We start from the raw sequence: 13,421 nt of genomic DNA, 5'->3' as shown, positions 1-13,421 counted from the left end.
TTAGGTTTGCAGCAAAATGCTTTTCGTAACAGTGGTGGGAGAAACTGTAATAAGGTCTAGGATTCCTGGCAAAGAAATCACTCATTATGGTTCCATTCACTTTTTACAGGGATTGAATGTACAACTTTGTACAGTGAAAGGTAGTTATTGTATTTTTATGTTACCACCTGTAAACTGCAACTTCCAGTAACAATATACTATCTATATATTCATGATGTGAAGTTTTGCTTTACCTGGATAATATCTAGCCAGGCCAGTTGCACTCCCAAACACCTGCCACATTAATGTGGGGTCTTTATCTTTATTATACTTGAAAACGTGATCCAGCGCTGCAGTCCAGTTCAGCTCATTTAAAACGATAGTTGCTGCAAATAAAGAAACACTTGGTTAATTATTAGCTTCTTACTCCAACAGCCAAATTGAAGGCAAAGTGGTTATTTCTTCTGTTTAATTATTCCTGGACTCTAATAGTGTGCTTGCAGTTAGTCATTAGTTAAGCCTGTAGTTCACAATGGGAATCCATGTAGTTTAGACAGTGTTTTCCCTACTAAAATGTACAGCTAATCAGAAAATAAATCAGGTGCAAAGTGTACTTTTAGTCACAAAAATGGAGGAATTTGAATTAAATGGCCAATTATCAGTGAAGGTAATAGCTTTTTATATGTCATATCTTCACTGCTGGAGATTGATTCGATCCTGGCACCAGCTTCTGACACTTTATTGTCATTATTACATTCATTACACAAGAGCGGTTCTCCATTTTATACTCAAGTTGCCTTTTTTACTCGCTTGAGGAACTGGAGGAGAATACTCTGGGGATGTAGGGGGAGGGGTGGGAGGGGTTGTGGTGTAGTTCATCAGAGTCAAGTTGAACATTCATCCTGCTCGTCTTTTGGCCACCAAACTTTATGCTTTTTCAAAAAATTGTCAAGCGTTTTCCAAGTCTGATCAAAGCTGGGTATTCACTATTCCCAAAATACCTTTGCTAATTTTATGCCAGCATTGCTTTGGTGGGAATTTCACCTCAGGAACGCTGTAACTACTGGACATAATAATACTGAAAATGAAATAAAGCATGAGGCAAGAAAAGACCATATGGTTATGAGATTTCTCATTTTCTTAACGCCTGGGCATTAGCAAGAAGTAATTATGAAGCTCCCCATTTAGTCAGTCACTTTGATGACATAGACATGCAAAAAAGTTTAGGACAGTGAAATATTTGTCAATCTGCTAATCATCCACATTCTCTGCTGATACTGCTGACAGTGCTATGAACAGAAACTAGTTGTATCATCACCAGTACTGAGGGTTATGTTTTCTGGAGTAGTGGAGCTATTATTACTGTTATTATTCCTGTCCTCTGTGACACCATTCCTGCCTCTAACACATTTGGGCAGGGTTTTGCCCTTGGTCGGGGTGCTCGATTGGGGCAGGTGAGGGTGGTTGGGAAGCCGACCGCCGCCCGCAATCGGCTCCGCACCACGATTTCACTCGGGCCGGCCAATTAAGGCCCACCCTGCGTGGATCGCGCGCGGCAGCGCTGAGCGCTGCCTGTGCGGGTGGGGGGAGGAGGGAGAGCCAGGCCTCATGCACAGCTCGCGCTTGCATGAGAAAGAGCATTTCAATCTCCCTCAGGCATGGAGCTGCCTCAGGGAGATTGAAGCACTGTTTAAAAAATTAATAAAGACAGCAAAAATTTAATAAAACATGTCCCCTCATATGAGTCTGTCACATGAGATGGGACATGTTTTTAATTCCAAAATAAAGTTTTTATTTTAACGTTTATTTGCTTTAGGAAACCTCATCCCGCCCATGGATGAGGTTTCCTAAAAAATGTAAAGGCCACCTGGCCTTTTCGCCTGCCCGCCAACCGTAAGGTTGGATGGGCAACATAGATTTGAATTTAATTAGATTGTTAATGGCCTTAATAGGCCTTTTAATTATCGAAGGATGCTTAGCCAACTCCGGCATGCACCCACCGAACGAAATATCGCGCAGGTGCATGATAACATCGGGACGCACGCCCAACATCATCGCTCTTCATTTTACGCTTGGGCGTATCGGGCGCATACCTGCATGCCGAGCGTAATATTCTGCCCATTGGTTCTCAAACCTTTTTGGTTGTACCATCTGTTTCAAATGGGTTAGCGATTACAGGCCCCAATCTAAATTAAAAGAACATAGGGTCAAGAGTACACCATTGCCCCATATCCCTTAACACCTCTGGAGAACAAAAATCTGTCAGTCTCAGTTTAGTAATTAACAATTGATCCAACATCAATTGCCATTTTAGGAAGAGAATTCCAAACTTCTACCATAATTTGTGCTTACAGGTGTTTCTTAATTTCACTTTTGAAAGGTCTAGCTCTAATTTTTAAGACACTGGCCCCTAGTCTTGGACTCCCCAACCAGCAGAAATTAGAATACGATATCTCACTCATATGAAAATACTGCAGTAAAGAATGTTTTAGTAATGCTTTTAAGAATGCAGTTACAGATATCAGTGATATGGTTGCATGCATTTCTCACTGTACAGTGCCTGGTACTTAAATATTTCAATACTTCTCTCTTGAACAAAGTAAGAGTGGATCTACCCAGTAATCTTCACACAGCTCTCAGTGTTCCTCACTTAGGTGAGGCAGCAAGCCTACCCTCTGCTATACGTGTGGCTGCTGTGCTCTGCTCCCACCTCCCAGTTCACAGCTGCCCATCTCCTGCTGCCGCTCAATTATTTTGTCAAGCCCCGGAAAGTCTCCTTGAACCCGCAGGGGTTCGTGTGTCCCAGTTTGAGAACATAAACATGAATGAGAAAGAAGCAGAAAATGCTTGAAATGCCCACCAAGTCTGGCAGCATCTGTGGGGAGAGAAATAGAGTTAACGTTTCAGGTCTGTGACCTTTCATCAGAATGATTTGATGCTGCTGAACGTACCCAGCATTTTCTGTTTTTATTTATGCTATGATCTTCATTGCATAAAATTGTAAATCAAATTGAACTTCACTTCTAAACTTGGCTTCACTGTATTCATTTCCACACTTCCCATCGGTGTAATTATTGTACTCCAAAACATATGATGTGATTCCTGTAAGCTCATAAAGTTCTTTCGTTATAACTTGGCATCAATGGTTGGAAGTGGCAACTGAATGGAAAAGCCCTGAAATCCAAAGTGTTGTGTTTATTTTTAAGCTTTACATTTCCTCCAATGTTAGTTAATCTTCCTGCTGAGTCGACTTTCACTGTTTACTGACCATGAAAATGGGAAGGTGACCTTTATTAGGTCTCTACCAGTATCACTCTTAGACCAGCTCCAAGGAGTTTCAAGAGCAGAATCTGTGGTTACTTTCCTTCTGCATTTTCTTCTACCTGAATGGTAGCACTTGGCTGCTTATCTCTTTAATGGCAAGTTAGCTAGGAAGTCACTGCACAAGCATAAAGCTGCACCTTAACACTCCAATGCAGTGTATCTGAACGCTAATGTTCAACTCCAATGTTTTATTTCCAATCAAGAAATTGAGCAGGCAAGGTTCATAAATCAGAAAGGCACAAATCTTCAAAAAAATAGATGAGAGGATAAGGTACATCAGGAAATAGTCATTAGATGCAAATAATGATCAGGTTTGGATTTTTAAAAAGCCTGAAGATTGTAGGGAGGATGAAAGACTTTAGGAAGAAGAGAAGATTAAAGAAAATAAGCAATCCAATAATAACATGGTGCCCGTAACTCTCTTAACAAATGAGAGATAAATACATATTTCAAAACTTGCATTGGTTGAGATGTATGAAAACCCCTTCACTAAGGATATAATTAGACTTGAGTTTGAATCTCAGCTTCGACTAGCATTCAGATTCAAACAATCTGGTACTGAAACTACCAATCCACCTGCCTTTGTTTCATCATTTAGTCAACTAAAATTGGCATGTGGAAGAGAAGAAAGTCAAAGCTGTATAGACAAAAGTAATATTTCAATTGTTGCTGGTTAAGCTGTGTATGAGAAAACCAATCTCAAGCAAACATGCATCACTAAAACTGTACTGTGCATGCAGGCTAGGCTTGGCATTGGTTGAAGAAGTTCAGCTCTTTTGACATAAATCAATATATTAATATCAATGCAAAACAGCAAAAGAAAATGAAATATTTCATCGCACAATGGGTAACATCACCGTCCCCAATGATTTCTCCTAGATATGCATCTCCATTGTTTTATCGCCAGTAAATGACACAAAATTGTGAAGCCTTGACAAGAACAATTTCAATTTTCTAATAAAATTAAAATCAGTACAACATCTGGTATAACTCCCTCCAAGCAGTGATGAACATATAAATATTGTTAATGATTTATTCCAGGTGTCTTTCCAGCAGCGTGTGTAACAATGTTTAACACTTCATGTGAACTGGATCAGTCAGTGCTATTTACTTTCTCCCGACAGACAGAATTGCAGCATGTCCTACTGTGTGCATCTCCACCTTTGTGGTTCTTGGCATCTTCGCATTAAGTCCAAGTCATTGAGAAAACTTTATCAATTTCAACTCTCTTTACAGGCCGAATGTGTTAAAATGTCAGTTATAGTAATTTCTGTACAAAAGTGGCCATATTATTATTTATGGGAAGGTTGTGGCATAATGGTATTGTCACTAGACTGGTCACCCAGAGACCCGGGTAATGTTCTGGGGACCTGGGTTTGAATCCCACCATGGCAGATGGTTGAATTTGAATCCAATAAAAACCTGGAATGAAAAGTCTAATGATGGGCCTGGGCAGAACTTTTCGCTCAGTGGGCGGGCACATGCCCAACCCACTCGGATGTGAAATGACGTACGTTGATGTCACCCAAGGGTACCAACATTAACGTGCAGATGCATGATAGTTCGGTCAGTGGGCGCATGCCGGAGTCAGACCGCTGACAATTAAAAGGCCTATTAAGGCCATTAAAATCTCAGTTAAGTCAAAGTTTTTGCTGACCATCCAATCTAATGGTTGGCGGGCAGGCAAAAAGGCCAAGTGGCCTTTGCCTTTTTTTGGAAAACACATCCACGGGCGGGATGAGGTTTCCAATAGCAAATAAAAAGAAAATAAAAACTTTAATTTTTCATTGATAACAAGTCCCTGCTCATGCGACAGAGTCACATAAGGGGACGTTTTATTACATTTTTATTTTTTTTATTATTTCTTTTTCTATCTATTCATCTCCCCGAGAAAGCACGGTGCCTCAGGGAGACTGTGATTTGCTCGCTCGTGCGCATGCAAGAAGTCCCTGCTCAGCCTGCTCGCACTCCCCCAACCCCGCACAGGCAGCGCTCAGCATTGCTGCTCACGTTTCACGCTGGGTGGGCCTTAATTGGCCCATCAGTGTGAAATCGCGGTGTGGTGCCAATCATGGGCAGCAGTCGGCTTCCTGACCACCCCCGCCTGCTTTCCCCCCACCGAGCCCGCCCGCCAACGGCAAGATTCTGCCCCAAGAAACCATTGTCGATTGTTGTAAAAACCCATCTGGTTCACTAATGTCCTTTAGGGAAGGAAATCTGCTGCCCTTACCTGGTCTGGCCTACATGTGATTCCAGACCCACACCAATATGGTTGACTCTTAAATGCCCTCTGAACAAGGGCAATTAGGGATGGGGAATAAATGCTGGCCCAGCAATCGATGCTCACATCCCTTGAATGAAGTTTTTAAAAATTAATTAGATGTTACTTGACTGATCATAGTCAGCACACTTTTAACTCTGTGTTGAATTTCTGAAGATGGTCTCTGTGGCAAAACATTCTGAAATGCGGCAATGAATATAGCAGCACGATAGCTCACGTAACTCAACTCTTAAATAGAACTTTGCAAATCAGAACCACGGGGATGTCTATTACTTAGACATAGTTGCCTTAACAGTGTGTGCTTTAGTATCCTTGGCCTAGAAAGACAGTTCCTATCAGGTTCTGTGATACACAATTTGACCAATGATCGCCACACCAGAGACTCTACTGAAGGCTATCCCTGTAAGAAAACCGGAGAATAGTACATGACAACGTGTAAACAGCTTGCTCAGGAGAAAGTAACGGAAAAGCTATGAAACTATGAAATAATTATACTCTAACAATATTTTAGAGTCTCCAATATACTGATGGATGTGCTCTTGGAATCCTGATTGCTCACCCAGTATCAAACTTTGCAACTGTCGCTTTCCATTTAAACAATGGAATGTAAAAACAGCTTTGTGCATAGGCACACAACATTCACTGCTATGCAGTGCAGATTTACTACAATGATTTTGATTTTTAATTTTATTTAAACATTAATACAGAATTGCTGGTAATTCACAAAATACTGTGAAATGGGGAATATTATTTCATGCAGCATATTTCTGCAATTGTTTTGTAACATTTACCAAGAGAAATATACAGAAAATGAACTCCATGGGCAAAATTTTTCCATTGGCGTGCTGGTGGGACCCGCACTCCGACGCGTAAAATGACGCGGGGTGATGTCGGGTGAAACTCCAGACATCACCCCGCATCATTTACATTTTCAGGTCAGCAGGCGCGCAGCCGACCTGTAAACAGCCTATTAAGGCCAGTAAGAAACCAATTCAGCTCATTAATGGACCTGCACATCCAACCTTAAGGTTGGAGGACAGGCCGGGAGCCCAGGCGGGCTTGTGAAAAAACATGAAACCTCTTCCACTGGCGGGATGAGGCTTCATGAGGGTTTTTAAATTTTAATGAAAGGTTGCAATAAAAGTGATGGACATGTCCCAACTCATGTGACAGTGTCACATGAGGGAACATGGCAGGGAAAATTTTTAAACTCCTTTATTAAAAGTTTAAAAATGGAGCCGATCTCCCTGAGGCAGCACTTAGCCTCAGGGAGTTCTGTGCGCTCTTTTGCGTGCATGTGCTTAGCAGCATGCTAAAGTTTTAAACTCCTTTATTAAAAGTTTCAAAATGGAGCCAATCTCCCTGAGGTAGCACTTAGCCTTGGAGAGATCTGTGCGCTCTTTTCTGTACATGCGCTTAGCAGCATGCTAAATTTTAGCAGCAAAAATTTTTCCTTAGGTTCTGGAGTTTCAACTTAATTGAGCTGGTATTATGGGCGCAATAAACCCAATAAAGGCATAAGTGGTGCAAAGGATCAGAGAATTTTAGTCACAAATTGCTATCACAGCAACTTATGATTCCACAATCTTTTGGGCTGGTCTTAAAAAAAAAATCTTAGAAGTAGGCCCGTTCACAAAATTGGTCACGCCCTAGGTGAATTAATCCCCATTGGGATGGTGAAGGCTCGAGGGAAAAATTTTCCCCCCGTTAGGGGGGAAGTGCGGGAGTGGGTGGGCACACCTCCGATTGGCGCCCCCGACTGGGGGGTTGGGACATGTCCACAAGTTTTATTGAAACCTTCTTTAAAGATTTAAATACCCTCATGAAACCTCATCCCGCCCATGGGGTTTCATGCTTTATCCAAATCCCGCCAGGGCTCCCGGTCTGCCTGCCAACCTTAAGGTTGGACAGACAAGTCCATTAATGACCTCAAGTACTTTTTCCGTGGCATCAATAGGCCTTTGACAGGTTGGTAGGTGCGCAGCTGACTAGGCTGCGCCCCTGCCGACCTGAAAATGGAAATGACGTGGGTTGACGTTGGGAATTCCACCTGATGTTATCCCGTGTCGGCGAGCAGACTCCGCCCCCACTTGCTGAGCGGAAGATCCTGCCCCAAGTGGAGAATAAACACCAGCATGTACCAGTTGGGCTGACTGGTCTGGTTCTGTACCGTATATCCTATGTAATTGGGAATTTCCACTAATTGCTTTCATTTGCAGGTCTTCAAGAAGGTTTAAAAAATTAAACTCGATTTTTTTGGGCACAATTGTTTATTTACAGAAAAAGTTTTAAAAGTTTTGAATGATTTTAAAATTACTAAGGAACACCTATCTTACTGGCAAATAGCTTTCTACATTTTTAAAGGTTGATTTAGTCATTCAAAATAAGGTTATTTGCAGGTGCCAGATTGACCGTGTGACTTAAGCTGCTTTGTAATAGAACCATTTGCAGCTGTACTAATCAAACATTTCAAGTTGCCAATCTTAAATAAATCAAGGAACATTTTTTAAGGCAAAAATTTTTAAAACAATTACATTTTAAAGCACAGCCCAATTGTGTGCAGATGTTGCATTGGGCAATATGCAAGCGAAATTGAGCAGAAACCTGGAGGAAAAACATTTAATCAAAATGTGTGTCATTTTAGCTGCAACTTGTACCAGAGTTGTCAAATGCATCCAAAGTGGAAACTCAACCCTAATGCTATACATATAAATGAATGACTTTTGCTTCTTTCATGGGACGTGGGCATCTTTGGCAAGGCCAGCATTTGTTGCCTAATTCCCATTGTGAAGAAACCTATATTTTTTGGATATTGTGTCTGTGTGGTTTTGGCGTTGGGCCATGACAATTTGCACCTGTGGGGAGTGACCTTTGGTTGACTGGAGATTGTAACATGTAAGGCACAGAGTGCACCAAGTGTTGATGCACTCAATCCTGCCTAGGCAGAGGGGCGGAACCCTTCTGGGGATTTCACAGGTCAGTTCAAGGGTCAGTGAACAGCAGTTAGTGAACAGTTTGATAGGGGAGGTGAAGAGGAGAGTTGGCTCTACGCAGCTGAAGTACTACTGTTAGCTGTGGTTCAGAGAACCCCAGGAGCCATTGGTAGCTCCGTGCTGCTAGGAATTGGGGCTCAGGGAAGTCCAGAAGCAGTTGTTGGCAGCAATGTGGCTGAGAAGCTGGGATCATACTTGTGCTTAGACACTGGAGTGTTGCCTGGCCAACACAAAAGGGATGAAGTCCCAGTAGGAAGTCAGCTCAGCTGGTAAAGAAGACCAAGAAGACTGCCAACTCCAGCACGATGCCACCACCAAACACATCTTCCCTTCACCCCCCGGCAGCATTCCGCAGGGATCGTTCCCTCCGGGACACCCTGGTCCATTCCTCCATCACCCCCTACACCTCAACCCCCTCCCACGGTACCTTCTCATGCAACCGCAGAAGGTGCAACACCTGCCCCTTTACTTTCCCTCTCCTCACCGTCCAAGGGCCCAAACACTCCTTTCAAGTGAAGCAGCATTTCACTTGCACTTCCCACAATTTAGTCTATTGCATTCATTGCTCCCAATGCGGTTTCCTCTACATTGGAGAGACCAAACGCAGACTGGGTGACCACTTTGCAGAACAACTTCGGTCTGTCCGCAAACATGACCCAGACCTCTCTGTCACTTGCATTTCAACACTCCACCCTGCTCTCATGCCCACATGTCCATCCTTGACCTGCTGCATTGTTCCAGTGAAGCTCAACGCAAACTGGAGGAACAGCACCTCATCTTCCAACCAGGCACTTTACAGCCTTCCAGACTGAATACTGAGTTCAACAATTTTAGATCATGAACTCTCTCCTCCATCCCCACCCCCTTTCCAATCCCTCCTTTTTTTCCAATAATTTATATAGATTTTTCTTTTCCCACCTATTTCCATTATTTTTAAATGTATTTCCATCCATTGTTTTATCTCTACCTTTTAGCCTATTTTGTTCCCTTCCCTTCCCCCCACCCCACCCCACTAGGGCTATCTGTACCTTGCTTGTCCTGTTTTCTACCCTAATTAGCATATTCCTTAGATAATACCACCACCTTCAACACCTCTTTGTCCTTTTGTCTGTGACATCTTTTGGCTATCTCCACCGATCACTGGCCCTCTATCCAGCTCTACTTGTCCCACCACACTGCACACCCTCCCCCCCCCAATCCAGTTTATATTTCACCTCTTTTCTATTTTTACTTAGTTCTGTTGAAGAGTCAAATGGACTCGAAACATTAACTGTGTTCCCCTCTGCAGATGCTGTCAGACTTGCTGAGTTTTTCCAGGTATTTTTATTTTGTTTTGGATTTCCAGCATCCTCAGTTTTTTGCTTTTAACCAAGAAGACTGGACTTAGGAGCAGATTTCAGAGGAATCTGGAATATTGTGCCTTTTGGGTTAAGGTTGCCCTGTGAAACTCAGGTGGGGTAGAGTAGGCCTGCTGTAGTCTGGGGATTGGACTGGGTCTTTGTATGAGAGGAGCCGAAATCCCTCAGGAGGAAGACAGAGTTTTAAAGAATTTTTGTGAATCACTGATGTCTGAATGGGTTACTCAGAAAATCCAAGGGATCTGTTTTGACCATGTTTGCCATTTAATGTGCAGTTTGTGGTGCATTCAACTACAGAGTGCCTGTTAATACATATTTAATTCATGTTAATTCTGTATGTTAGACTATAAGATAGATAGTGTTGACTGTTTGCTTTGCTGACCTTTGTATAATAAAATTTCTTCCGTTTGATTAAAACCATGAAATCTTGTAGCTTTATTCTCTTAATAAGTAACTGGGACCATAATGAATAAAGGGTCTGGTCTGGGGTCATAACACCTTCGAGAGCAGTTAAGGGTCAACCACATTGCTATGGGTCTGGAGTCACATATAGGGCAGACCAGGTAAGGATGGCAGAAGATAAAGGACATTAGTGAACCAGATTTTTTTTTTTTACAAAAAATCAATGATAATTGCACAGTCACCATTATTGAGACTTGCTTTCAATTCAAGATTTTTATTTTAATTGAATTTTTGTTAATTGAATTTAAATTCCATCAGTTGCCATGGTGGGATTTGAATCCATGTCCCCAGGGCATTAGCCTGGGCCTCTGGATTACTAACCCAGTGACAGTAGTACTACACCACTGTCTCTAAAAGCTGAGAAAAGTATTTCACCCACTCTAGATGATCAGCAGAAGATGACTAATCAGTAAACAATTGATGAATAATGTGCAAACTTGAACCCAAATGGGAGAACTATAAATCAGCATCAATCTTTCAAGAGAACAGCAACAGCCAAATGTACATGGGTATGATTCTTCAAAATTAACATATTGTGAAGATAACAAAAATACACAAGGGTTAAAATTATTGGTACTGTCAACCGTCCATTACCTACATTTAATACATATTATTACTTGGGGTGACTTAGCACAGACTGAAAAACATTATCCATTACTCATTCTTAATACTGTAAACCATACATCTACAACCTACAGCAATAATTGTGTCTCTCTGACAGCCCAAGATTACAGCCTCATTAACCTCAATGTGAAAGCATAACCACACAATCAGAACTCTTTGATTGCCGAACAGTGGAACTCTAATTACAAGTTGTCATCAATAATACTATGCATGTACATTTTCTGTCACACAGAAAGCACACTATAATGGTATGTTGGCCTCTGGGAAGACTGTCGCCCACAGGAGTACTTAAATCTATTTAATGTTTCAATACAAATTTGGGAAAAGTGAACAGTGTCCAAACAGTCAATAATGCCATTTACAACCAAAGACAGATAATGCGAGGAAACCACATTCAGTGTCTGTTTGGCAGGCTGCCACAATGGTAATGGTATTAAAAGCATAACTAAAAAAAACATAAGAAACAGGAGCAAGAGTAGGCCATTCAGCCCATTGAGGCTTCTCTGCTTTTCAATAAGATCATGGCTGATCTGACTGTGGCCTAAATTCCACTTCCTGTCTCCACACCCCCCCCCCCCCCCCCCCCCCACCCCCCCCCCCCCCCCCCACCACCACTCCCCCCCATCAATAATCCTTTACTCCCTTGTAAATCAAAAAGCTGTCTAACTCAGTTTTGAATATATTCAATGACCCAGCCTGTACTGCACCCTGAGGAAGGGAATTCAAACATTAATAACATCCCCAGAGGGGGAATCAATGGTGTAGTGGTATTGTCGCTGTACTAGTAATCCATATACCCAGGGTAATGCTCTGGGGACCCATGTTTGAATCTTGCTATGCCAGATGGTGGAATTTGAATTTAATAGACGTCTGGAATTAAAAGTCTAATGGTGACCATGAAATCATTGTTGATTGTTGTAAAAAACCCATCTGGTTCACTAATGTCCTTTAGGGAAATCTCTCATCCTTACGTGGTCTGGCCTACATATGACTCCAGACCCACAGCGATATGGTTGACTCTTAGGGATGGGCAATAAATACTGGCCTAGCCAATGACGCCCATATCCAATGAATAAAAAAAATTTCCATCTTAAATTGGAGATCCCTTATTTTTAAAATGTGTCATCTAGTTCTAGATTCTCGCACAAGTGGAAACATCTGCTGAGCATCTACCTTGTCAAGCCCCCTCAAAATCTTATGTGTTTCAATAAGATCACCTCTCACTCTTCTAAATTCTAATGAGGGTAAGCCCAACCCGCTCAACCTTTCCTCATAAGACCCTAAGATCAGGTCATCAGACCCAAAGAACTTGTCAGTCTTAAATGTCGTTAGTTTCCCCATTACTTTTTCTCTAATGGTAGTGGTTGTTTTAAGCTCCTCCCTTTTGCCTCTTGATTTTCTACTATTCTTGGGGTGCTTTTGTCTTCTGTGAAGATGGATGCAAAATACTTGCTCAAAGCCCCTGCCATTTCCTTGTTTCTCATTATTAATTCCCTAGCCTCAACCTCTAAGGTACCAATGCTCACTTTAGCTATTCTTTTCCTTTTTATATACTTGTAGAAGCTTTTACCAAGTGCTTTTATATTTCATGCTAGTTTTCTCTCACATTCCAAATTCTCCCTCTATTATTTTTTTATCTTACTCTTCTGACCTACCATTAATCTTCACAGCATCGTATGCCTTTTCTTTCAATTTGATACCACCCTTAACCTCCATCATTAGCCACAGATTGTCCATCCTTCTGGTAGCATCTTTCTTCCTCAGTAGAATATATCTTTGTTGAAAGTTATGAAGCATCTCTTTAAATGTCTGCTACTGCCTCTCTACCATCTTCCCTTTAACCTGTTTATCCAGTCTACTTTAGACAACACTATCTTCGTATCCTTTAAGTTTAGGACACTAGTTATGGACACACATTTCTCACGCTCAAACAGAACATGAAATTCTATAACGTTATGATCACTCTAAACTAGAGGATCCTATACTATGAGGTCATTAATTAATCCTATCTCATTTCACATTGCCAGGTCTAAAATAACCTGTTCCCTGGTAGGTTCCAGAATGTATTGTTCTAAGAAACTCTCTCGAATACATTTGATGAACTCAACCTCCAGGCTACCTTTGCCAATTCAATTTGCCAATCGATGTGAAGATAAAAGCCACCAGTGATTACTGCAGTACCTTTCTTGCAAGCCCCCATTATTTCTTGATATATACCCTGTCCTACTGTGTAGCTACTGTTAGGGGGCCCATAAACTACTCCCAACAGCGCCTCGTTTCCTTTGCTTTTTCTTATCTCCGCCCAAAATGATTTTGTATCTTGACCTTCCAAACCAAGCAGGGGAGTTATACCTGGTGTCCTGGCCAATATTTTACCCTCACTCAACATCACCTAACAGG

The 13,421-nt window shown here is 41.8% G+C and overlaps 1 protein-coding gene across 1 annotated transcript in view; it reads right to left on the bottom strand.

The window, feature by feature from the left end:
* The window catches only part of LOC121285595 (voltage-dependent calcium channel subunit alpha-2/delta-1), a 711,948-nt gene that overhangs the window by 318,644 nt on the left and 379,883 nt on the right, over positions 1–13,421 (bottom strand). Inside the window, exon 7 of the mRNA XM_041202183.1 lies at positions 234–365. Coding sequence (XP_041058117.1) covers positions 234–365 — 132 coding nt within the window. The remainder of the gene's footprint in view (positions 1–233; positions 366–13,421) is intronic.

The sequence above is a fragment of the Carcharodon carcharias genome, chromosome 13, assembly GCF_017639515.1.
Source record: "Carcharodon carcharias isolate sCarCar2 chromosome 13, sCarCar2.pri, whole genome shotgun sequence".
Taxonomy (NCBI): domain Eukaryota; kingdom Metazoa; phylum Chordata; class Chondrichthyes; order Lamniformes; family Lamnidae; genus Carcharodon; species Carcharodon carcharias.
This window is presented reverse-complemented; position numbering and strand designations above follow the sequence as displayed.